A 27,666-nucleotide genomic window follows, 5' to 3' on the forward strand; every position below is an offset into this window, starting at 1 on the left:
TAGGCGCCGAAGAAGTGTTGTTGGATTCTAAGAGATGAGGCAAAAAACCTAGATGTCTTCGTAATGGAAGGTGCTACACGGCATTAGAAAACATACGGAAAGAGCATTGGTATGCATAACGGAAAACTGATTTACATCGAGAAATGTGGGTAAGGCATTTATCGTGCAGTTGATGTCAAATCGATGATGAAGACTATGGTCTTAGAAATATAAAGCGAAATAATTGCAGAGACCAATTAGATAATTTTTAACTGAAATGAGAGTCATGCCCGAACCACAATCAAACACTTTTCTTTTTATTACCACTCTTCCCCCCCCCCCACCCCCCCCCCCCCCCCCCACCCCACCACCACCAAAAATCAGCTGACAGATCCATACCCAGACAGTATATAATGTCAGTGCACGATATCAAAAATATCATTATTATTTTTTCCTTATATAATCCAGCGATAGCGTGATTGACCTAAACAATGATGTTTATCCCTAAGAGAGTGAGATACTAAAGTGTAACACCTGTTAACGTGTGCAACAGTTCATTGAAATCCGGAAACCTGTAGCAGTACATCACGAACATATATGGCTTTTGTCAAACAGGTTCTTCCACTTGAAGGATATCTTTCCAACTCTCACGTTTTTCCGTCGATAAGCGAATCTCATTGGGGTATTTCGAACCACCAAATACATATTCCGGCCTCAATTTATACTATGACAGCTACTGTCTGAACCGATAAATATTATACGCAATTCAGGATGCAAAACCTAGAACGAACTCAAGGTACGTGTTACTGAGTCACTGTGCAAAGACTTAAGGTGCGCTGTTGGTGATGCAGTACGGGAACTATTGCAATTACATAAACTATGAGAGAAATTCAATGATAACTAATTTTCACCTCAGACGGAGTTGTAGGAGTGTAATCATCTGGAGGCAATTATTTTTAAGGCCTCCCTACTGAGGTGACTTTATCACCACAGAGAAACAAATTTAAATTTGACACTATAAAATCTCATATTTGAGGCAGAACGAACTTCCGGTAATTCATGATAAACACTATGGAACAGCAATTAACACATGTCTCGTTTCGAGGACGATCAAAGTTTTCGTTTCATTACAGCCACTTCTGCTTCTACACTGACGTAGATACTTCGCTATGCACTGTACTGTGTGTAGTGTAGGGTACTTTGTACGAACATTTTGTCCTATTCCGTCCACCTATTGATCGAGGGAAAAATGACTCTACATATGCCTGTCTCTTATTCCCATAATATAAGCTTTGTCACCCAGTTGTAAATTTCTTGTGGTTAGCTTACATCATTTCGTGCCAAATAATGGTGTGCTATTTGGGCACATTTTTCAACGTAAAACATTCAAAGTCGTATGAAGAATATTGCGATTATCAAAAAGAAATTATTCCAGTCCTTTTCGGAAATTATTTTAACGAACGGGAGAAAACTTAATTTTACTTCGAGAGTAGTAGTGATATTAAAATTTTTTCCGCCTGTTTACTCCAAGAGAAAGTTAATTGTGTATCTGTAATCCTGTATGTGTGCAATTCAAGTTAGTTTTCACAGTGGGACGGTACAAATTTTCTCCTCTCACGCGCCATCGTGAAAGACACAAAGCTACTGATCTATAGCTTCCCATTCCGTTAATGACGACTGTGATAAATGGGAGGCATATATCTTCTAGAGAAAAACAGAACAGGTGTCTAAAATACGTGACCCAATTGTCGGTGGACAAGTGGCGGGGGAATGACTGAGCGCTCATAACTGAGAAAGAGCAGAAAATAGAGAGACAGGAAACAAGACGAGGAAGAACTCGGAACACTTTGTTGGTAGGCAGTCCTCGAGCGACATAAATAACACGTGAGATTGCTTCTTGGGAGGGGGCCAAAACGCGATGGCAGGCAGCGGGAAATAACCTCCAGGAGCGTGGGAGAGTGGGCAGCGCGTTCATTTGCCGTAGACGGACACGGAAACGGAAGATGATCCATTTCCGACGAGGAGACATTTGTCATCCCTGCGTGAATGACGGGGAGCTGCAAGGGGCGACACTGAAGAAGTCTTAACAGGAGTACTGTGGCATTTGACGGAGGACGCAACTCAGGTGGGCATGGGTGACCTAAAAATAGTACTTAGAACCTAAATTAATCGTGGACTGTGCCCTCGTATAGGGGCAATAGTTTTAAGGCAAGACTTAGGTACCACAATGGAACAAGTACAGTGCAAGAACTACACGTATATAGTTTATTCAACATCCACTCTACACTATCTATAAAAGTAACTGTTGAATTCATGTTAATCGATAATTGTGGCTAGATTCCCTAAACGTGTCGTAAACGACTAACATATAGAGTAAATGTGTATGAGCTGTTACGGTAAGTGATAGTAGAACTACTAAATACTTGGTCCACTCACAACATATAATACAATCCACTACTCTGTAAATGTGGAAAACGTTCAACCAAGGTTACACAGTGAAATTTAAAATTTTCACGGGGAATTAAATGTTGGCAGAGATTTCGGGATTGCAGTCGGTCGTCGTAAGCTTCACGATACTTCAGCTGGACACCTGTCACTAAACTCCAGGTGAGCCGTCGCAGACTAACGAAGACGTTCTCTGCTCCGCCTCATATAGCGCGCTGATAGTTTACCTAGAGAGCTTTCACATTTGAGGACAATGTTCAGAGACAATGAATACTCGACCCACCAAATTAACAGGACATTCTGAGCTAAAGACAAGAACCGGGAAGTGGACAAAGAGGAGAAAGCGCCAGCAAAGTCCCTAGCTTATCTTCCCTTTGTTGGAGTACTTCCTTAAAAATAGCAAGGATCCTCACTAATTTTCAGGTGAAAGTGATTTTCCGCCCACCATCTAACATTTCGGACCTTCTGGGATCAATCGAGGATAACTCGTTATCGCAGAAGGCGGGAATTTGCTTGTGTGGTATGGCCTATATAGGACAAACAACACGCACAGTGGAAGAACGTTGCGCAGAACATAAACGTTGCACTCGCCTTCTGCTACCCAGCACGTTTGCAGTTGCCAAACATTGTACCTCCAACGGACATTCAATGGAGTATGACAAAATATTAATTCAACCACAGAAACATCTTTTTGGCACTCCATTATAAACAAAAGAAAAATCCGTTGAAATACGCATCGCGGAAAATCTAATGAACCGCGACAGTGGCTACAAGATGGATAATGCACGGAATCCTCTCATCTCCGAGATTTGCTGCAGACGAAGACACCAGAATAGTCCGATGACTGCGGCGAGCGGCAACGCGAAAGACAGCTGATCTGTGGAGTTCCACCAGCGAGCGCGCTGTGGTCGGCCCTTCTGTCACCGTGACTCTGATGCATGCGCGGCAATACTGTCAGCGCGTTATATACGGCGGAGCGGAAAACGTCTTCGCCAGTCTTTGATGGCTCATCTGAAGATGACCGGTAGGGGTCCAGTTGAAACATCGTGAAGTAAAGTGAAGTCTAGTGTACGACGACCGCCTGCAATCCCGAAATCTCTTCGAACAAACTTATTAAAAGAACGTCCAGCACAACTTTTTTGAATTTGTTAGGTTTTCCGAGAACTGAAAGAGGCTGTCACGGCATGAGCAGTGAGTGAAAAATGGAAAATTCATGAAAGATTACACTGTGAAAAATGTTGAAAGCTAGTTTTGAGCAGATGGTTTTGAGGTGGATGATCGGTAGAATTCTTTCAAATTAGGTTTTTGTTTTAGCCACAGCAGAGGGAAAATGTAAGAGACCTTGACCGGTCTCGCGTGGGTTTATTTACTTATTAATTTTTTATTATCATTTCAAGCCTTTCCCACATATATATGGAGCGGGCTGCTTTTAGGAGGTCCATTTCAGTGGTTGGATCGGGAAGATTCAGAGAGATTTAGATGTGTTTCCAGTGGCAAATATTGGTCAATAACGAAAGTAAATCTTCTCGAAATCCTTCACTGGGGCCCGCATACTGAAACTATTTTAATTATTTGCTCGAAAACACAGTTCCAGTCAACAATATGAAACCCCGTGTGTGTGTGTGTGTGTGTGTGTGTGTGTGTGTGTGTGTGTGTGGAGAGAGAGAGAGAGAGAGAGAGAGAGAGAGAGAGATGACTAAATATTGGAATCCAGTATAATACGTTGTTTATGAATTATGTCTGGCTGGCTGTCGTACATTCAGTGGAAGCTGTGAAACGCATTGATAGAGAGCACTGCAGGTAATTATAGAAGACATCAGAAGCATTTTACAGTTTTTGCGAATGGTTTCTTCAAACCAAAACAAGGAAGTACTCCACACAAACACACGTCAGGAATTTCTTCTTTTCTAAGTTCAACGAAGTAAACGTGTTTCTCATACGCATTGGAGCACTGTGCGTCTCTTTATGCGCGGTGATATTCACTGAAGGAAGACCGCGACGCCAGTAGACTGCAGAAAGGCCTGCAGACTGTCGGCGGCCGTTGAAGGGACTCGTGGACATGGTACTGCAACATAAGTAAATGTAACGTTTTGCCAATGAACAGACGGAAAGATTCATTACTGTTCGACTACGTTATTGGTGATAAATCACTGGGAAAAGTAAAACCCGTAGAACAAACTGTAGTAAAGTAAATGAGACTTGAGAATCGTTGGAAGAATCTTACGGAAATTCGTGAGGTACAGTCAAATAAAAACCGGACACCCCACACATTGGGGTCATGGAATATTCCCGTTCAGAAGTAATCACCACATTTTTCTCAGTGGGGGACGACATGTTTAATTCCTGTATCATAGAACGAGGTCGGCCGCCGGTGGCTCCACAAGCGCGCCCACTCTTGCACTTCTTCTTCCGACTGAAACAGACATCCGTGCATGTCGTTCTTCAGCTCGCCGAAGACGTGAAAATCAGACGGTGAAAGGTCCAAGCTGTATATAGGACGTTGCACTGCTTCCCAACCAAATGGTAGGCTTCATCCGATTGGCATTGTGGGAGCGGATATTATCGTGCTTCTGAATGATTCCGTCCAACAGCATTCCGACAGCCGGAGGGCAAATGGCCAAGCCAACAGCTGAAACATCTAACATCTCTCCCGTTCTCACACGAAGTTCCGGCAAGGTCATGATGACCTCCTCCTTCGACTGCAAGAGCCCTCTGCCCGCCGAATTCCTGAGCGTGGAACCACAATCAATTCGCAGCGCCCAGGAAGGCTGTCGGATGGAACCATCCTGTTTCGTAACATCGCCCGCCAGTCCGACGATGTCTACGCTTCAGTGATGTGGGTGGGAAGCACTGCAACATCCTCTGCACAGCCCGGATCTTTCACCGTCTGATTTTCACACCCTTGGTGACCCGAAGAAAGACGTGCGTCGACATCGGCTGCAGTGAGACGAGGAAGTGCAAGAGTGCGTGGGATTGTGGGGTGGTTCCGGCAGCGGCCGGCTGCGTCCTACGAAACAGGAATCGATCGTCACGTCCCACACCGGGATAAAAGTTTTGACGCGAGTGGTGATTATTTTTGAATGGAACCATTCCATGGCACCATTGTGGCGGGTGTTCGGGTCCCATTTGACTGCCCCTCGTAATTTACATGCAGAAGATGGGGTTACAAAGTACTCGTTCGACCAGTTATAGAGTATTGTTCGCCAGTCTGGGATAGTTACAAGGCAGACTAAACAGAGAAGACCGAACAATTTGTGGCGTGTTTCCTCGCAAAGAAGAATTACGGAACTAGTCAACAAACTCCAGTGCCAGAATCTGTAACAGATGCATTGTGCATCACAGATAATTTACTGCGGAAATTCCGAGAACACATGTTTGTGTCATACACGTCTTGTGAAACGTCTACTTTGAAGCAGCTCATGCGGAAACGGACATGCTTCCCACGATCCATTCCCGGCAGGAACAGGGGAAAGATGCAAGTGATAATACCGAAAATACTCTCTACCACTCACCTTAAGGTATCTTGCGGCTTATTGGTATGCAGAGAGAAAGAACCAGAGTGATGATAAAGCTGTATAAGTTTTTGTAAGTGTGTTATGTGGCGGGGGGAGGGCGGGGGGTGAGCACTCGTCTTAGCACGTTGACACATTTTGAAACGTGATTGTTTTTTTATTGGCACCCGCTATACATCTAGTATCCTGAAAATGCCAATGTGCTTGATATTGTTGATGGCAGTTGACGACCCCTAAAGAGCTGCAAGCAGTAATTTTTTCTAAAGACAGATCCTCAACACGGAACGGCACCATACATATTCCAAACTGTTGTCTCTTTCTTTTGTTTTTTAACTATTGCAATATTTTTTATCATGTATTAAAAGTTTGTATACCGAGATTCGTCGAATCCGTCAACGTCCTTGACTACTTACAACGAACATAGTAAACAAATACATAGGCACTTTGACTTTAACACCGGTTGTCCCAGAGCTATCACACTACCCATTTTCTCAGGAAACGACGCATTGCATCTAAATCTTCTATGGCGAACTCAACAACAAACCTTTTCGTGTATGGGATCTACAGCACACGAGTTGACAATAATCTCAAATAGTAGTAGGATGGTTCAAAACTGCTATTGTTGGAGAAGATAGCACCAAAAAATTTTGCTGCGTACACCTCGTCCCACATCACGCCAGTGCTACACAGGTAGGAAATGGAAGCTGATGACGCTAAACCGATGGCGGATCCTGCATTTCCTCTTGGTCTGCACCATTAATCTTGTGCAACAAGAGGCTTTATAGTGGTGCATTGGCAAAGCATTCTTTTGTGGTTTTTAATCAGTTTATTTGTCCGCGCAAGAATGCAGTAATCTAACGAAGAGGCATTTGATATGCTTATGGAGCTCTGGTTCATGCAGAGAGATATCGAGATCTTCCACGCCGTTGACATTTTTCAGCGACTGGAGCCATAAATTCGCGTTACTGATGGGATGAATCCGACCCAGAATCGTAGAAATTTTGGCTATGACAGATGCTCTTCCTTCAATAAAACCGGACTTTTATTTTTTTTTCTACGAATAAAGCTCGTTATTCTGAGTCAAATAATAGTACCTCTGTATAGTTGTTCCTCTTAGTTCATTGCATTTCTCTCATATTCCTGTTCAGCAGGCACTAAGAAAAGACGATGTTCAAATTAGAGTGGCTTTGCGGGACTGGGTCTTAAATCGAAGTCTGGAGTATCGTAGTTATCATATTTCTAACACAGTGATTAGCACTGATCGTAAGACGGTCAGTTTAGCAAGACAAGCAGTATATTTGAAGCTTAAGTACTCCACCGATTCATCCATGAACAAGTTTTCTTACCGCAATTTTTGAACATAACTGATTGGTCAGTGATACTCTGGATTTCTGCTACACAAATTGACGGAGTTGCTACAGGTTACGCTAGCGACACGGTTGTAACAATACGGATGCCTGACACATTCTTTGTTGGAGACCAGACATACCTAAATATCATTTGCTTCTGTCTCAGAATTTTTATGTGCTTTGTAGAAACCAGCATAGGTTCCGAAAATAACGATAGTGTAAAACCTAGCTCACTTTGTTCGTCGACGTTACTCAGAAAGCAGTGGATGCAGACGTCCACTTAGATGACGTGTTCCTTGAGTTTCGGATGGCATTCGATTCAGTTCCGCATTACCGTTTAATGAACAGTGTACGCGGGTGCGATATATCAGACCAACTGTGTGACTGGATTGAAGCGTTTCTAACCAACAGAACACTTCATGTTTTTCTGAACGGAGGGAAGTCTTCAGACACGAAAAGTGACTTCGGGTGTTTTATAGGACTATTACTCTCCACAACATGGATAAATGACGTAGTAATTAACGTCGAAACCTCCATGAGGTTTTTCGAAGATGTTGCTGTTGTATACAGAGAAATCGCAGTGATAGAAACTTGTAGCGAAATGCAAGAGGACGCTGGGTGCAGGGAGTGGCAACTGACTATGAGCATCAGGAAATTTAGCATATTTGGAATAAATACACAAAAATATGCGTTATTAAACGATTCTGTTCGCGACTGGAACAGGGAAGAGGAGGCAGCGACAGCGGTACGTAAGTACCCTCCAATACACACCGAAATGTGGCCTGCGCAGTACAGAAGCAGGTGAAGGCGTAGATGACCAACAATGACCATCGAAGCTTTAAGTAACTCTCTTCACTGTTTCCTTGCGTGCGCTTCAAAAGGCTGTTTAGCAACAATTTCCTACAAAGGGAGATGAATTGAAAGGTCTAATTCGGAAAATAAGGCGTTTGATCCGAGCTGCAGAGATATTTACGGATTCCAATTCCATAGAGGTAGGTATTCCGAGAATAAAGCTGGGAAATTTTTGAATACTTGTTAATGTAGCTAGGAAATGGGAGACCGTCTCCTTAAAATACATTTTTTGTAATGTTGAAAACATAAAAAATTTCTCCGCGGCTGGTTGGCAGAACATTACGATAAGAACAAAAAGAAACGCATCTTTAATCTATCATAACGGTTGTTATTGAATTGATGTCCGCCCCCGGTAGCTGAGCAGTCAGCGCGACAGAATGTCAATCCTAAGAGCCCGGATTCGATTCCCGGTTGGGTCGGAGATTTTCTCCGCTCAGGGACTGGCTGTTGTGTTGTCCTAATTATCATAATTTCACTCCCATCGACGTGCAAGCCGCCGAAGTGGCGTCAAATCGAAAGACTTGCACCCGGCGAACGGTCTACCCGACTGGAGGCTCTAGTCACACCACATTTACATTGTATTGATTTAGCTTTGTTGCTCACTGGCCATTATTACGCTTTTTACGTCATCAACAGACGCGATTAGACGATTTTTGCAGAATATCAAAGAAGTGTTTCTATTCTGTTCTTGAAAATTATGTTCATTTAAAACTGAAAGTGTAAACTGTTTTCCTCATTTCTCAACGCTAGAAAGGACATTCATTATCCTACAAAACTTCTGTTTCTCCTTGACGTATTTTTCAGCTCTTCATATCGGCAATACTTCTTTAATATAATCGAATCAGCGCAACATACCGAAAAACTTTCCAGATAAAAGTTAATATGTTCTGAGAGACCTAAGCAACGGTACGTGATCTGCAACACTCTCCGATTTCAAAATCCACAGTTGGCATCTTTTCGAACTCATTACACCCAATGTTAAATTCACCATTGGGTTAGTTCTTAGAGATATTGACCTCAATAGATTTCCGGTTGACCCGTTTTCGAACAATTTCTCTGGAGCGATAGATGTGGCTCACAGCCCCCGAATAGTAATAATATTTTAACCATCACTTCGAAAACACATGGCAACTACTCTACTTATGTGACAGAAGAAGAAATGGGAGCCAAAATGAAAAACATAGGGGATCCACTATTGTAGTCAGCGTTTGGCAGAGCTTTGTAATACTTACGATAAAATAAGGCAGAAAGGATAGGGAATACCTCTTAGGAATAGCTAAAATCTTTGAGGTAATTGGCAACCAAAGGACTATTCAAGTTGGTGTGTGGAATGTATGAAACTTGAAGCACGCCATCCGACTTTCCGACAAATATCATCCAGGCAATCCTGAAGACGACAGAGACTGAGAATTGCGAGAATTATCGCAGAATCTGAGTAACGTCTCATGCATCGAAGCCGCTGGCAAAAATAAAGGAATGAAAAAGAAAAGCGAGGAGTTGCTAGCTGAAGTTCAGTTCGGTTTTCGGAAAGGCAAGGGCACCAGAAATGCAGCTCCGACTTTGCGCTTGATAATGGAATGGAAGCTAGACTTGAAAAACAAAACACTTCGAATGGATTTGTCGACTTAGGAAAAAGGAGTGCAAAATGGTCGAAATTCTGAGGCAAGTAGCAGTAAGTTATAAAGGAACAATGGTAATATGCAACCAGTCGAAAAATGCTACTGTCGGAGCGCAAAAAGGCGAATATGTTCCTCTTTAAAAGACACCGACAGAGAAGTTGGGAACCAGCTGCCAAACATTTTGGCATACGAACATATTCGCACTCTTTTACCCAGTCTGTCCTTCATACCCATCAGCTCCCTCTCACAGACACTGTCTATATGTGTTTTTCTCCCACTATCTCTTCTTTGTCCCACTAACACTTTCTACTGTCTGTCTCTCATATTGCCACTATCCCTTTCTCTCGCTCTTCCTTAGTACTGTTTCCTTCTCTGCCACTTTCACTGTCTCCCTGTCCCACTGCTATTGTCTTTGACCCATTCTTTCTCCCTCCCATTGCCACTGTCTCTTTCTTTTTCGCTTACAGTCTTCTGTTTGTATCTTCAACCACTCTCGTCTCCCCTCTACACGTCTTCTTGGGGAGAGTTTGCTAGGTGTTTGTATTCCTTGACTGGGAAACTTTAACACGTTGGTATAGGTGACGGGGAAATTCTGCAAATGGGGGAAGACTGACTCAACTCGATCTTCCCTCCCCAAACCGGCGACTGGCCGACATACGGGCTCCTCTCTTCCACTGCGTGCATTTGTTTCTTTTTCTCCTACTTTCACTGTCTCCTTTTGTCTTTCTTTCCCTCTGCCACTGTCATCGTATCATCTTGGCACCTCAAATATTGTCGTGGTACAACTTAATTTTTACCCTATACCCACGTGTTTAAAATTTTCGATATAAAATGTGCCCTCCGCTATACCTGCGTGTTAATGTTTTGCCCGACAGGGGGGGGGGGGGGAGGGAGGGGGGGCTGGACCCTCCCGTGCTCGAGAACTTTAACACCTACGAGGGTCAGTCAAAAAGTAATGCCTCCTATTTTTTTTCTACGTTTAATTGTCAGGAAATTTAAATGCAATTACATAGGTTGAAAACCACAACATTGAGGATCATTTTGTCATTTTTCAATGTAATCTCCGCCCATCTCTACAGTTTTGGTCCATCTTTGAACAAGGGCATGTATCCCAGCACGGTAAAAATCACAGCTCTGCTTCCTAAGCCATTGACGCACGGATGTTTTGACGGCCTCCTCATCTTCAAAATGAATCCCACGATGAGCTTCTTTTAGTGGCCCGAACAGATGGAAGTCTGATGGTGCCAGGTCAGGGCTGTATGGGGGATGAGGCAAAACTTCCCATCCAATTTTGACAATCTCGTCAGAGGTGTGACGACTGGTGTGTGGTCTTGCATTGTCATGCAAAAGAAGAACATCTGCCATTGATTTTGTTGGGCGAACTCGCTGAAGACGTGCTTTAAGTTTGTTGAGGGTTGTGACGTATTGAACAGAATTTATTGTGCATCCCTGCTCCAAAAAATCAACCAGAATCACACCCTCTGTATCCCAGAAAACTGTTGCCATAACTTTCCCTGCCGATCGCACAGTTTTGAATTTTTTCTTCCTCGGCGAGCTTGTGTGACGCCACTCCATTGACTGCCTCTTTGATTCGGGTTCAAAAAAATGCACCCATGTTTCGTCCCCGGTCACAATTTATTCAGAAACTCATCTCCCTCCAAACGGAAGCGCTGCAAGTGTTGGGAGGCTATTGTTTTCCTTGCCTCTTTATTCTGATCGGTTAACATTCTTGGAACCCACCGTGCACAAACTTTTGAGTACCCCAATTGTTTAATAATCGTGATCACACTGCCTTTACTAAGAGAAATAATGCGACACACTTCATCTGCAGTCACCCGACGGTCACCACGAATGATGTCATCAACTTGCTGAATGTTGTGTGGAGTCACTGCACTCACCGGCCTGCCGCTCCGCTTTTCGTCAGTCAACGGTGTTTGCCCTTCAGCTTCCTTACAACGACGAACCCATCGTCTAACAGTGCTGACATCCACTGTCACAACACCATACACCTTCTTCAGTCTTTCATGAATGCGTATGGGCGTTTCACCTTCTGCATTCAAGAATTCAATCGCACAACGCTGTCTCAAACGAACATCGATGTCGGCCATCTTACAAACTTCTGCTGTGCTGCCACCTGTTGACACAGAAAGTTACTACTGCAGTGGATTGCAGAAGAAGGTTTGAGGAATGGCGCCAAATTCAAATTTTTCACTTAACTTAATTTCTTTAAGTAGAAAAAAAATGGGAGGCATTACTTTTTGACCGACCCTCGTAGGTCTAGGCGAGATTGAATTTTGGATAGAAATTTATCTATGGTCTAGACTCATCTCTCTTTTTCATTTCCACTGTCTTTTCTCCGTTTTGGTATCCCTTGACTGGGAAACTTAACACGTTGGTATCTCTGTCTCGTATACTGTCTCCTGTACTGCTACTGTCTCTCGCTGACCATCATTTCCTTATCTCTTTGACCCCCACTGCTGCTGTCTTCATCCATCTCTCGTTTTCCTTCAGTGCCACTTTCTCTCTCCCACCATAAATATCCAGCTAGCACTGTCTCCTCTCTCCTCCACCATCTATGTCTCTCTGCTACTCTCATCGCAAAAAGGGCGGATATGTTTGCAAGCCAAAATTATTGTTGAGGAAGTTAGACTGAGGCAGCTGGTTCCCCACTATATCAAATTAAACTTTTTCGTTTGATTAAATGGCATGCAGAGAGATATGTATATCCTTGAACTCGATGTGAGAGAGATATGTATATCCTTGAACTCGATGTGTTAGAGGGTCGATGGAGTAATGTCGTTTTATTCTTTTATATGAATCAAAGGAAGTTCGTTGAGTCTTTCTTGCTTCATACTATTTCTTCTGTCGAGATGCATGTATGATTGCCATGTTTGTAGTTATAAGTTAATAATGAGTAATAATGTTGCTACGAGTAAAAATGACTTAGTATTTATTGGATATGTACCTTAAATGTCACTAACTGTCTCTATAAGTTTATTACATGTTTCAGCAGTTTCATTACGCTGGTAATCTAGTCTGGTGGGACGAATACACGCCATCATCTTGGTGTCCCATGCGTATTTGCATTCTCCCTCGTAGAATCTGCAATCTACATTGTTTCCGATTCTGTGCTCTACTGAAAAATTTTATCACATTGTGCGGCATTTTATCACGGTCAACCAGCACCCAACTTGATGGTCTCTTGTAGCGATCTCTGCGTCTGGTTGCGTCATAAGAGAAAATTAGTGGTATCAACGCACAGAATCGGCTTCAGTGGGGAGTTTTGTTTAAAACCTATCTTAACTGCAACATAAACATGATCAATTTCGCTCTCGTTGCAGCCTTTGTGATTTAATATTCTGAGATACAATTCAAGCCGGCCGCGGTGGTCTAGCGGTTCTGGCGCTGCAGTCCGGAACCGCGGGACTGCTACGGTCGCAGGTTCGAATCCTACCTCGGGCATGGGTGTGTGTGATGTCCTTAGGTTAGTTAGGTTTAAGTAGTTCTAAGTTCTAGGGGACTTATGACCTAAGATGTTGAGTCCCATAGTGCTCAGAGCCATTTGAACCATTTGATACAATTCAACCTAGCATTTCATCTTTATTTTGACATGATGTATGGAACTGAAAAGTACCATGACTATTGTGTCAGACTCTTTTAAAGACGAACATATTTTCCTAATTCAGAGTTTCTCTTCAAAATGCAATATGTATGACATATGACATCTGTACAGTGTTTAGGTCTTGTGCAATAAATAATTGAATGTGTTCCCGGACTTTATGTACACCCTGTATTAATCGTCAATTCAGAAAAACTTTTCCGCCGTTAACCCTGAACGGCAAAGAAATAACCTTTTCTTCTTCTGCAAAGAACTTGGGGATTATTCTGGAGTATCATGCAAACTGGACTGAACACACAGCTCCTGTCTGTAAAAAAGTGGCGAGCATCACTCCACTACCTGCACAGATATAAAGAAAAGTGTTTTCTTTCGAGCTTAAGAAGCAGCTCGTATGAGACACTAATACTCCCCATACTATGGCGATGTCATTCAAGGACTTTCTTGCTAAGGCACACGCAGGATGGAAGTGCCGATAAATGCTTGAGTACGATACATTTGTAATATACGCTTCTTCGACCATATCACATCAGTCTATGAACAATTATGATGGTTGTGTGCCAATAAGTGTAGAGACTATCGTACCCTATGTTTACTCTATCGTCTTCACCCTCATTGCACTCCCTCTTATTTGTCTTCATTTCCTGCTCTAATATTTGAACAGCACAACAGAAAAACAGGGTTATTCAAAAAGAAGGAACAGATTTCAAACATTTATTTCTCCCAAACTACAAAAGATAGGAACACAATTCCAACGTTCTTGGAAAGAGAAACGTACCAAATTTTATGAACTAAATGTGAGCACCCTGTGTTACACTATAAATATCAAAACGGTGTCTCATTTCCTGCCACACAGGAAGCAGCTGGTCTCTCGTTATCGAATTTACAGCTTCAACAATGCGATGTCACAGACTTTCAAGAGCGTCAGGCATAGGGGGCATAAAAACATGGCTTTTACGTAATCCCACAGATAAAAGTCAAGAGACCTGGAAGGCCACCGGCGACGAAATAACCTCCTGTTCCTCCTCTTCTAATTCAACGTCCTGAAATGGTGTCATTCAGGTAACGTCCGATCTGTTAAGACCTCACACCTAGTTACTTTTATCTGTGAGACCTCATTTTTATCCCCCCTATGCCTGACATTGTTGAAAGTATGCAACGTCACATTGTTGAAGCTGTGAATTCGATAACGAGAGACCAGTTGCTTCGTGTGTGGCAAGAAAGGAGAAAGGAACCACCGTTTTGATGTTTGCCTTGTAATACATGGTGCTCATTTTGCATTTTGAATGCATAAAAATTTGGACTTTTGTCTTTCCAAGAACGTTGGAAACGTGTTTCTATCTTTTGTACTTTCACATTGCGTTGCCATGTTACCAGAATCATTTTCTGTATCAACTTGGGAACACTCTTCCTCTAAGTATCAGAGAAATTAAATTACTTCCAAACTTCGAAAGACAGCTAGTCATCGACCTTCTACAGCAACAGCCACCTCTCCTGCGTTCTGAGCAGCTCATTATCATCAACCCCCGTTCCCCAGAACTGTTCTCAACTACTTGTCGGCAGAGTTGTCTAAATCACTGTCACTTCCATTTCAGTCTTCGCCTCTTCCTTTATCCATTCTGCTTCTGGTAACACCAAAAATGGCTTCAAATATGGTAAGCTAATCTCTATCATTCCAAATGCCCTGCACTGTTGTAATAATTATTTTTGTTATTGGCGTTAGTGTCAGCTGTTCTTCTTCTTACTTCGTATAGGCCAACTAAGGACCACGATATTGAACTATTGCGTTTGGAGTAGGCTTTGACGTTTGGCCAGGACTTAGGCATCCTCTGGCTGTATTGTTCCTTCCTCTCCTGTGTCCAGAAGGCACCAGTCTTCTTTCTTGGTAGTCTGTCCTGGAACCTCTTTTGTCTAAGCTTCTTCCTGAATACTGTCCGATCCTTCAAGTTTCCTACTGTTATTCCCAGTTCCTGAAGATCTTTCTCCACTTCCATCAACCATGGTGACTGGTCTTCCTCTTTTGCCAGTAACAGAGAAGCTGGTTGGTCAATCTGTCATGATTCATCCCTTAAATGAGTCCGTAAAATGCTAGACGTCTTTTCCTAGCTATATCAGTGATTCTTTCACAGTTCTGCTAGGGCTCTCGGCTGGGTCGCCTTCTATAATTGTCGCCTTCCTTGACTGGCCCCAGTATCTTCCTCATTATCTCTCTCTCCTGGATTTCGAGCTTTTCAGTAAGTGTCTTCCGATTGAGTATTAAACACTCTGAAGCATATAAGGCTTCAGGATGGATGGCTGTCTGGTAGTTCTTCAGTGTAGTGTTACGGGAGAGACATGTTTTATAACAGGTATTCTTCGTCAGCTGGTACGCCAGCTTTAGCTTGTTGACACGAGTTGATAGTGCTGCTCCTTCAGACAGATTGTCAGTTGTTCTTATTATTAAAAATATGTTTTTATTAATGTTATTATTGAGAAGTTTGTAACATCTTTTGTACGTGATGCTCCTGGTCAGATGTAAGACACGGCCTTAAGGTCCTGATCTGGTCGGGCTAACTCAGCAGTCAGTAAATAAATATTACCCAGTACGTACTCGAGTGTTGTCGCAGCGACTGCACTGCAACTCCGGAACCGTGAACCTTGCGCCCGGCAGGAGGTGCGGCGGCGGCGGCGCCTGCGCTACGTACCCTGCTGACGTGGTGCGCGCGCCGCCCCATCAGCTCGTGGATGGCCGACACGATCTCGGACAGCTCGGCGCGCGTGATGCAGCCGTCGCCGTTGATGTCGTACAGCTTGAACGTCCAGCGCAGCTTCTCGTACATGGAGCCGCGCAGCAGCGTCGACAGCGTCACCAGCAGGTCCTGCGGGCAGGCGGTGCCAACACGAGTTATCCGGGCCGCGGCTCCGCTCGTTCGCGAGTGGGAAGATACGGAGTGCCCAAATGGGAACGGATCTACGGGGTGTTTTACAATTCATTTTACCCACTTCTAGATGATCTGGGGGGCTTAGTAGACAAGAGTTCTACATAGGAACCCGAGTGATATTATATATATATATATATATATATATATATACTGTTGGCCACCGTAAATGCAACACCCTGAAGGAAGCATCCGAATCAAGTGAAATTTACACCATGGGTTTGCAGCGATGAGATCTGCAACTGATTAGAATTTCAGCGCAGATGCACATCACGCGCGCCTGTGGCACCACCTCATAGCGCCATTCAAGGCTTGGCGATTTCGACGAGTGTACGTTCGGCACGTGTGTTTACCTTGTGGTTGTTTCACAAGACGATCAGTTATGCCTCGTAGACAACAGCGAACATCGTTTGATCAAGTATCCGAGTTCGACAGAGGAAGGATAGTGGCTTACCGAGATTGTGGATTATCATACTGAGAAATCGCTAGTCGTGTTGGACGAAACCAAACAACTGTAATGCGGATATGTGACCGTTGGATGCAGGAGGGTACGACGGACCGACGTGGTCGATCGCATTCACTTCGGTGCACCACTGCACGTGCTGATAGGCAAATTGTGCGCATGGCAGTGACGGATCGCTCAGTGACATCCCGAACCATAGCACAGCCCATTGCGCCTGTAACGCATCATCCAGTGTCTGCGCGTACCATTCGACGCCATTTACAGCAGAGTGGTCTGTCCGCAAGACGTCCATTGCTTCGTCTACCATTGACGCAGAACCACAGACGACTCCGTCGCCAATGGAGTGATGACAGACGGATGTGGACGGCAGAATGGAATGACGTTGTCTTTACTGACGAGTCACGCTTCTGTCTGGAGCACCACAATGGTCGGATTCGAGTGTGGAGACACTGTGGAGAGAGGATGCTGGACAGCTGCATTATGCACCACCACACTGGTCTTGCACCGGGTATTATGGTATGGGGCGGTATTGGATATTACTCTCGCACGCCTCTAGTACGCATTGCCGGTACTTTAAATAGCCGGCGCTACATATCCGAGGTGCTGGAGCCAGTTGTCCTTCCTTACCCTCAGGGCTCGGCCACAGCCATATTTCAACAGGATAATGCGCGACCACACGTGGCACGCATTGTCCAAAGGTTCTTCGTCAATTACCAGATTGAAGTGCTTCCCTGGCCGGCTCGCTCTCCGGATCTTTCGCCGATAGAAAACATGTGGTCCATGGTTGCTCAACGAGTGACCCAGATTACATCCCCAGCTGCCACACCAGATGATCTTTGGCAACGTGTGGAAGCTGCTTGGGCTGCTGTACCCCAGGAACACATCCAACGTCTCTTTGACTCAATGCCGAGACGTGTGGCAGCGGTGATCTCCAACAATGGCGGCTACTCTGGCTACTGATTCTGGCAGGAACCACATGTCACAGACGTCTGTAAACGTAATCATTTGATACTTGGTCAACATGCTATCTACAAAATAAGTTTTGTTGTGCTACCTCTTGTCTTTCTTGGTGTTGCATTTACGGTGGCCAGCAGTGTATATACGAAGGTCACACCAAAAGAAATGCACACTATTTTTGTAAAAATACAGTTTTCATTCTGCATGTGTGAAAGTTTTACAGTGTGTAGATACAGCCTCCCCGCTTGTTGTCAAACTTAGTTCAACCTGTTCCCGTGAGTCGCGCCGGCACAGCATGTCTTCAAGCTGGCTGCTACACTTGACGTTCGTCAGAAGCAACGTGCTGTCACAGAATTCCTGTGCTGTGAAAACGAGACAGTGGGAAACATCCACAAGAGGTTGAAAAAGGTGTATGGAGATGTTGCTGTCGATCGCAGTATAGTTAGTCGGTGGGCAAGCAGGTTACGTGATGAAATCGGGCACGGCGATATTGAGGATTGTCCTCGCAGCGGCTGGCCTCGTACTGCACACACTCTAGACAATGTGCAGAGAGTTAACGAAAAACTGGTGACTGCTGACAGACGTATCACAGTGAACGAATTGTCACGCTACCTTGGGATAGGGGAAGGAAGTATTCGCAGAATACTCAAAGTGTTGGCGTTAAAAAACGTTTCTGCCAGGTGGGTTCCCAGGATGTTGACAGTGGCTCACAAAGAAACAAGAAAAACAGTATGCAGCGAACTTTTGGAACAGCACGAGAATGGTGGAGATGAATTTCTTGGAAGAATTATGATAGGTGATGAAACATGGCTCCATCATTTTCCACCAGAGACGAAGAGGCAATCAGTGGCGTGGCATCATGCAAATTCACCCAAGGAAACCTTCTGCTAGAAAAGTTATGGCTACGGTGTTTTTCGATTCCAAAGAACTCTTTTTGTGGACATCAGGCCAAGTTCGAATGGTTCAAATGGCTCTGAGCACTATGGGACTCAACTGCTGAGGTCATTAGTCCCCTAGAACTTAGAACTAGTTAAACCTAACTAACCTAAGGACATCACAAACATCCATGCCCGAGGCAGGATTCGAACCTGCGATCGTAGCGGTCTTGCGGTTCCAGACTGCAGCGCCTTTAACCGCACGGCCTCAGGCCAAGTGAAACCACCATAAATTCCGATGCATATGTGACGACACTGAAGGAACTTCAAGCTCGACTGAGTCGTGCTGGAACACATCGGCAAAAACAGGATGTTTTGGTGTTGCACGACAATGCACGGCCACATGTAAGTCAAAAAACCATGGAAGCGATCACAAAACTTGGATGGACAACGCTGAAACACCCGCCTTACAGTCTCGACCTGGCTCCATGGGACTATCATCTCTTTGGGAAACTGAAAGACTCCCTTCGTGGAACTAGGTTTGAAGATGATGACTCCCTTGTGCACGCTGCCAAACAGTGGTTCCAACAGGTTGGTCCAGAATTTTACCGTGCGGGTATACGGGCGCTAGTTCCAAGATGGCGTAAGACAGTTGAGAGGGATGGAAATTATGTGGAGAAATGAAAATATTGTTCCTAAAGGATGTATCTACACACTGTAAAACTTTCAAAGATGTAGAATAAAAGATGGATTTAAAAAAAAATAGTGTGCATTTCTTTTGGAGTGACCCTCGTATATACGTTGTTTCCTAATGAGCGTGAAAAATGTACCAGGATATAGAGAATGCTTCACTGAGCAACTTGAGATTGGGAACCTGGGGTCGGTTCAAAATGGCTCTGAGCACTATGGGACTTAACTTCTGAGGTCATCAGTCCCCTAGAACTTAGAACTAGTTAAACCTAACTAAACTAAGGACATCACACACATCCATGCCCGAGGCAGGATTCGAACCTGCGACCGTAGCGGTCGCGCGGTTCCAGACTGTAGAGCCTAGAACCGCTCGGCCACTCCGGCCGGCCACCTGGGGTCGGAGAAGCCAGCTTAAGGAGATATGGAAGTAAACTTGTCTTCCTCTTTGTCTAGCGTTACTGTTTACTCACTCACTCGCAACTAACATGCGTACGCGTTTACACGTACTGTACTGTTTATTTACACGTACATTCTTTATTTCTTGCAAGAAAACAAGGAGGACGAGCCTGGTTACAAGGAAGTCATGTACTTGAGCTTCGTGCAAAGCAACCTTGGCTGTTTGTGATGAGAGGATGTGGATACAACATGAAGGTGCACCACCTCACTTCAGTGTGCGCGTCTGCAACCATGTCAGTGCTGTATTTCCTGGTCGCTACATTGGAAGGGGCGGTCCTATTCTATAGCCTGAGAGGTCATCTGACCTAAAACGCTTGATCATTTCCTTTGGGGATGTCTAAAGTCACTTGTGTATGAGACCGCAGTGGATACGGAGATGAATTAGTTGCCAGAACTGTAGCTGCCTGTGATATGAATCGACACACACCAGCGATATTTGTCACGGTGTGTCAAAACCTTAGCCGGCCGCGGTGGTCTAGCGGTTCTAGGCGCGCAGTCCGGCACCGCGCGACTGCTACGGTCGCAGGTTCGAATCCTGCCTCGGGCATGGAAGTGTGTGATGTCCTTAGGTTAGTTAGATTTAAGTAGTTCTAAATTCTAGGGGACTGATGACCTCAGATGTTAGGTCCCATAGTGCTCAGAGCCATTTGAACCATTTGAACCATTTGTCAAAACCTTGTTCGCCAATGTCATGCTTCCATTTAGATTCATGGCCGTCAGTTTCAGAACATTCTGTAAGATACAGCACAAATGGGGTACATTCATTGTGTCATTGATACAGTTAACTCTAACTAAGGTAAATAAAAAGGACAAGTACTGTGATTTTATTCGTATTATCTCCTTAAGCTGTCTTCTCGGACCCTAAGTTCCCTCCCTCAAATTTTTCAGTGGAGCATTCTCTATGTCCTGTTAAATTTTTGCATATGGAAACACCCTTATATATGGGGTGATTTCGTGACGATGTTACAAACATTCAAGCATGATGGAGAAGGGTAAATGTATCAATTCGAGGTAATGGTCCCTGTACGGTAAACGAACGAGTCGGGAGTCAAAAGCGACAACCGTTCTGGTACCTCTGACAATGGAATACTTGTACTGATACTGTTCTTGCTAAAAATGTAGGATATGAAATTTTCAGAGGTGGTAGTGTGAATGAAGAAAAGAATAAAATGTCCAGTAAACATTGGTTCTAAAATGCATGTCTGAGGACCTATGACCACTTTTTCATCTTCGCTAGTGTAAAAGACATCTCCTCTATCCAACAAGTTCTCATACCTCTTAAGGTACGTATTTTAGAGCCCATGTGAAAAGTATATACACAGGGTAAAATTTTGTAAGAAAATTTTATACTGAACCAGAGATGGTCAAATGTATCGTTTCTGTAGCAGCGTCGCTGATCAACAGTGATCGCTGGTTCAACGTGTTATGGGTAATGTGTTAGTTTAAGTAACTCTAGATGTATGGACGACTCTCAAGTGTAAAGTGTAAAGACGTGTTGTATTTGACGTGTGCTGGATATACACTTACTCGCTACGGGCAGTATTGATTTTTTTGTTTGCAAGATACCGTACTTGAAGTCATTAAGGTAAGGAAAATTGTTTTGTTACCAATGCAACGCGCGTATTCATAAATGATTATTGAGACAATGTATAGCACTCACAGCCAATGATTTCGTAAAGCTAATTGTTAATGAATAATCAGTTTATTCTGTGTCGATGGGGAGTGTTATTAATTTTCAAAGAGTCAAAATACAAGTTTTAAGTTAGTACCATATTGTTACTTACTACAAGTCAATACTAGTTCCCAGATCCATGTCGTTTTTCATTGACTATTTTGCTCAAGAAGTTATCGACTCAGTCATTCCCGATTTAATTAAAATGTTTGCTAAGTAACAGCCTTGCCCAACAGCAGTATGCTAACTATACAATTTAAAGCACTAACAGAGCGTTACCATGCGCAGATAAAGGTAAGAAATTTTGTTATTTCGGGAATAGCATTAATTAAGTACGGACACATTAGTTTCAAATTGATCAAGTTTCGTTTTATTACCAGCGTCAGTTCAAATCAATGGTGTTGCATTAGATTCAGTTTTTGAGTTACGTGAATTCATGCAGTTTTGGTTTGGTTTCAAGTTATTGACGGTTTACATTCTCGCAGACAGAAATGTTCAGTAGATGGCAAAGCGCACAAGCGACTTTCTCATGCCATTCCCATTATAACGGATGTATTGCAGGCCACTGACAGTTACGTATTTTCAATCGTTACTGCAAACGTAGATGCTTTGTGCAGATAGAATTTTTTTTTAATCTTTTGAAACAACAGTCAGGCTGACGCTCTGCTCTTTGTTAATTAGTTACTAAGTGTAGTTAGCAATTTTGCACTGCGTATTTACTAATCTGTGCCAGTTATTCATAACAGGTCGACGGCAAATTGCTCTTTATTTCTTGTCTATTTGTTTGTTCTTTGATTGCATCTGTGCGCCATGCTACCTAAAACGATTAACAGTACTACGCGTAGCTCAGTCATGGACAATGCCTAAAATATTCATTTGCCACATAACTCTGTTGCAACGAAGATCAATTCTGACAATACTGCATTAACGACAGTGCGTCACACGACAGTCAAGGAAAGTGTATCTTCAATGCCAAACAGTCAAACTACCTTGAATTTTGCTTTACCTACTAATGTTGCAATTGATCAGACGGCACATTTCACAAATGCGGAAGCCGCTGATACACATGCTTCACATGTACAGAATTTGCACTCTAATCATTTACGTTTACAATCCAATCAAAATGGCGATACCCACACCTCAAGAGACACGTCAAATGCTGACACTGTTGAACAGTTTAAGCAACATACTTTAAACACTGATGGTCAATTATCGAGTAATGCCATTATGATGAAATTTCAACAAATCATGCATAGCCATAAAAGGTCATAGCAAGAACAAGACGAACGTTTCACTCAAAGTAGTGACGCGATGAACCAGCAGACACAACAACTCAGTGACGAAGTTAATAAAGTGTCACAAAAACAAGCGGAACTGACACACAGAATAGAACAAAAAATTAATCAACGCTTTGAACAACACGAAACGCTACTCAAGAACTCCTCAATCAGCACATAGAGGCATGTAAGCGCAAAATGATCGAATTGATATGCGAAACTCTCGTTCACGAGCAACAGGAAATCACGAAAAATGTAATAGCTCACATAGAAAAATACATAGACAATTGCTGCAGTAAAGTTTTCGGTGACCTCATAACTGCACAAGACACGAACACGCAGCTTCAAAGCGATTTTACAGAGCATAAAAAACAAGCAGAAACTCGTTTGAGTCAACAACACAAAGAGCACCAGGAAGACATACAAACTGTTACCAGTAGACTTGAACAATTAGAGCTTGATACTGACTCTACTGTAGTCAAATCTGACACACAAACTTAACAAGTGTACAAAGAAACTGCAGAATCAGATCGACGAAAATGACACCAAAAATACTGCTCAAATTTCATCACTTACAGAAAAACTTGATGACCTTTCGAACAGAGTAGAAATTTTAGAAGGTAATACCGATACTAAAGGACCTATGAGCACTTTTTCATCTTCGCTAGTGTAAAACACATATCCTCTATCGAAAAAGTTCTTGTACCCCTTAAGATATGCATTTTAGAGCCCATGTGAAAGGTATATACACAGGGTAAAATTTTGCAAGAGAATTTTGTATTGAACTAGAGATGTTCAAATGTAGTATCGATTGTGTAGCAGCGTCGCTGTTCAACAGCGGTCGTTGATCCAAGTTGTTGTGGGTAATGTGTTAGAGTAACTTTAGATAGATGTATGGATGACTTGCAAGTGTTAAGACGTGTTGTATCTGATGCGTGCTGGATATATACTTACTTACTCGCTACTGGCAGTAATGAGCTTTTATTTGCAAGATACAATACTGGAAATAATTATGGTAAGGAAAGTTGTCTTGTTACCAATGCAATGCGCGTATTCATAAATGATGATTAATGCAATGTTTAGCACTCACATCCAATGATTTTGTGAAGCTAATTGTTAATGTGTAATCAGTTTATTGCGTTAATTGTGAACAGTATTAATGTTCTAAGAGTCAAAATACAAGTTTTAAAGTTAGTGCCATATTGTTACTTCTCACAAGTCAATACCAGTTCCCAGTTCCATGCCGTTTTTCATTAGCTATTTTGCTTAATAAGTTATTGTCTCAGTCATTTTTGATTTAATTTACATGTTTGCTAATCAAGAGCCTTCTACAATAGTTGTATGCAATTTAAAGTACTAACAGAGAGAAGTGCAAAGAGCGTTACCATTGTGCAGATTAGCGTAAGAAATTTTATTATTTCAGCATTATTAAGCATAGGGTCCATTATTTTCAAATTGATAAAGTTTTGTTTTATTAAGAGCGTCAATTTTAAATCAATAGTTACGCATCAGATTCAGTTTTTGTGTTACGTAAATTTATGCAGTTTCGGTTTGGTTTAAATTTATTGTCAGTTTACATTCTCACAGTCAGAAAAGGTCAGTGCAGGGCAAAGGGTATAAGCGACGAGATAAAATACACGTTCGCATGCCATTCCCATTCTAACAGATGTCGCAGGCTACTGTCGGTTACGTACATGTTTCAAATGTTTACTAGATATTTTTTGTCTCGGGCCATATTACCACCTCTGAAAGATGCATACCCTACATTCTAAGCAACAAAAGTCTCAATACCTGTATTCCACCGTCAGAAGTTAACAGAATGTTTTTGCTTATCGACTCGTTCGTTTCCGGTACAGCAACCCTTACTTCAGATTGATCATTTATCCTTCTTCATCATTCGTATACAGGCCCCTACACCTATATGACACTCTGTAACGCCTTTGGATAAAGTTTCCTGACATGAGTTTCCATATAAAACTTAACTTACTAAGTACCCTCTACTACCTCTAGAAGTGTGTAAGATGAATTGTGAAACACCTTGTAGATGTGATGTCAGAGTTTGTCTCCCACATCCCTGTTAGAAATGGGCGGCGATCTGACTCGCAGATCTCAGCTATGCGGAGGCGACGTGACGTCTGGTCGTCAGACATTTGCGATAGTCTCGTGCAGCGGCTTACGATTGAAGAAACGTTGTCTTCGTAAACCTTAGAAACAACTGAATTCGCAAAAAAACAAACTATAATATACTATAGTATACTTTCCGATAGCTTATAACTCATGAGTGTTCGACCAATTACTACCTCACGTTCAATGTCAGTTAAGGGGACCTGGACGTCATGAGGGCCCAAATTATGGAATTCCTGTTACTTAATAAAATTCTGTGATTTGCTTTATTTATAGCACCTCACCATTTTCTTGTTTAAATGTGTTTCTAAAGCAGATACGATGCTTGATTGCCTGGCTGTCAGACTACTGTTAAACACAAAACCTGGACTACAATGTCTCGTTATTTAATTTTGGCGCCGCTATATCCATAGCAACTCGTTTGTGTAACATCTTTGAAGAACATATCGCCCATGCTATTAGCAGGGATTTATTGCAATCGATCTTTCTGTCGCTACAAGTAGATTATTTGAGCTCACTTAAGTTTTTCGCTTGTGTTGGTGCTGTAAACGTATTGTGACTGCGTATTTTAATCTTTTTAAATCTTAAAATGCCAAAAACGAAGAAGTTTAATTGCATTCATAAATTTTATGGTAATAAACACAAGAGTGTTGGTGGAAATCGTAAAAATGAAGAAATTGTTAGGCTGCAGCGGAGTGAGTTAACCTCGCCTGAAAGTTCGCCAGGCAGTGCTTCAAAACGCAATGTCAAACATCTTACCGAAAACAACACGATGCTGTTGTTGTAAATAATGAAAAAAACCGCATTTTAAGTAGTGGGTGATAGCTTTGGATAAGTTCTAGTGTCCGATACCACTCGCCAGCCTTGACCAATGACGTCATACGTAAGGCAAAGATGGTGCAATGGACAATCTATGAATGGAACGGATCATACTCGTAAACAAACGATTGTAGCATGCCATTTAACGCGACTATTATTTACGCGTGAAATTCGTATAAACGAGTTGTAGATGACTGAAATAAATAAGAAAACGAGAGCAGTTACAAGGGCATATATTATATTATATTTTCCACACGTACTACAAAAACGATGTAAATAATGAACCGTCGAATGGCTGGAATCGGTAACTGGAAGGAACCTATGTAGGAGGTCATTTCTAGTTACCGATTCCAATATTACTGTTTGTTGTGCAAAAATCTTATATCAGAAACGTGCTTAAAAATGATCTTGTTTGTGAACTACAGAATACGACTAGACTTCCAAAAAATGATAATCTTTACACACATTACTGCGTACGCAAAGAAATAAAATGCAAAAATAACCAAACCTTGCAACCGATACTATACGAAAGTCACAGCAGCTACAGTATCTCCTAGTAACACTCAGTAAAATCGACACATAAGGAGTGACAGTAAAAATAAGAGAAGTGTAGCAGAAAATCGAAAAGGAAAACATAAACGTGGCTACATAAAAAGAAACTTACCGCAAATGAAATTCCAAAGGAGTCAATGATCAAGGCTGACAAGAACGAAATAAGGACATAACAGGAAATAATAATGTTACAAGCTAAAACTGTAACGAAAGAAGCAAACTCCAGAATATCAAATGAAAAAAATGATAGGAAACACAAACTGCCAGGCACGAATGAGGTACCACCCAAATCAGTTCTTCCCTATCACCCGCCCTCAATCAAACGCAAAATTTTAAAATAATAAAATAATGAAACCACGAGTCAATCACATAAACCCTCTGGCAAAGACACAGCAATATCCCTCGGCGCACCATTGTAACCAGAAAATATTAAAACGACAGAAAAACTTCCCTCCAGAGAAACCAAAAAAAGTAGCACTCGCACAATACAATAACATAAAAAAACGCAACGTAAAACAAGAAAAAAGTATCAGACCCACCAACACCTAACTAACAAAATGAGGCTTGTACACTTTGCTGACTACTTTCATAAATGCAAGAGATAAACAATTAGCTTTAGGAATACTCTTCCTCCAACACTATTCATCTAAATGGCCTTGCAACACTGAAATCCTTCTCTTTCCCCGCCCGACAAAAGATTTTACAGCCTCCTCAATACCCCTCGATAGTATTAGTACATGTCCCCGTCTTATAATCTTTAAACTGAACATTGTGATTCACGACCAAATGATGATAACCCCTTTCACCCAACTCCTTGTATGAAGCAGACCCATCCGACAAGACTACAGAACCTTCTTCCACATGTTTTTCTATTAAACATGTCAAGACTTCCTTTGTCCGATTTGATACAACCCTAAATACAAAATCAGCATAATCCCCTCCAGAAACTACTACTCGAAAACCCAAAGCCCAACAACCTCGTGGCCCCTTTCGTACTTTCTATTTCCAAAATGTGACTCATCTACTTCAAGTATAATCCCTGCCCTCATCCCCCCCCCCTCCATTGACCCCCTATAGTTTATAAATTCCCCGCAGACTTCTCTACAAAACGAGAAAAAGTCGACAACAGTGCCAAACGAAACCCCTTCTTCGTGCATGACAGATTTGCAAGAATATTCATAGCAAAAATAGCAGGTTAGCATGACAATTACTTCTAAATTCAGCCTCGATCTTTCGAACCAAGTCCCCCTGCGTATGGATCTCCATGTTATTTTTTCTGCACCTCCACATGTATTCGTCGGAATTTAGTGATAACGCAACCTTCGTCAAAACCATATAATGTCCACAGACACTGTACTTGGAAAAATTCGGCAATGACGCCCAATGATTGCAAAAATTTTATAGTTGATTTACGGTCACTCATTTTCTGAAGCAGAATTTTCGCAGTAAAAACAACTGACTCATCCATAACGAACAGCGTGAGGAATCAAG

At 42.5% G+C, this 27,666-nt stretch overlaps 1 protein-coding gene across 1 annotated transcript in view; it reads right to left on the reverse strand.

Moving 5' to 3' along the window:
- LOC124803496 (calsenilin) overlaps positions 1-27,666 on the reverse strand; it is a 198,757-nt gene that overhangs the window by 61,066 nt on the left and 110,025 nt on the right. The window contains exon 3 of the mRNA XM_047264677.1: positions 16,057-16,230. Within this exon, the coding sequence (XP_047120633.1) occupies positions 16,057-16,230 (174 nt within the window). The remainder of the gene's footprint in view (positions 1-16,056; positions 16,231-27,666) is intronic.

Source organism: Schistocerca piceifrons, chromosome 1 (assembly GCF_021461385.2).
Source record: "Schistocerca piceifrons isolate TAMUIC-IGC-003096 chromosome 1, iqSchPice1.1, whole genome shotgun sequence".
Lineage (NCBI taxonomy): Eukaryota > Metazoa > Arthropoda > Insecta > Orthoptera > Acrididae > Schistocerca > Schistocerca piceifrons.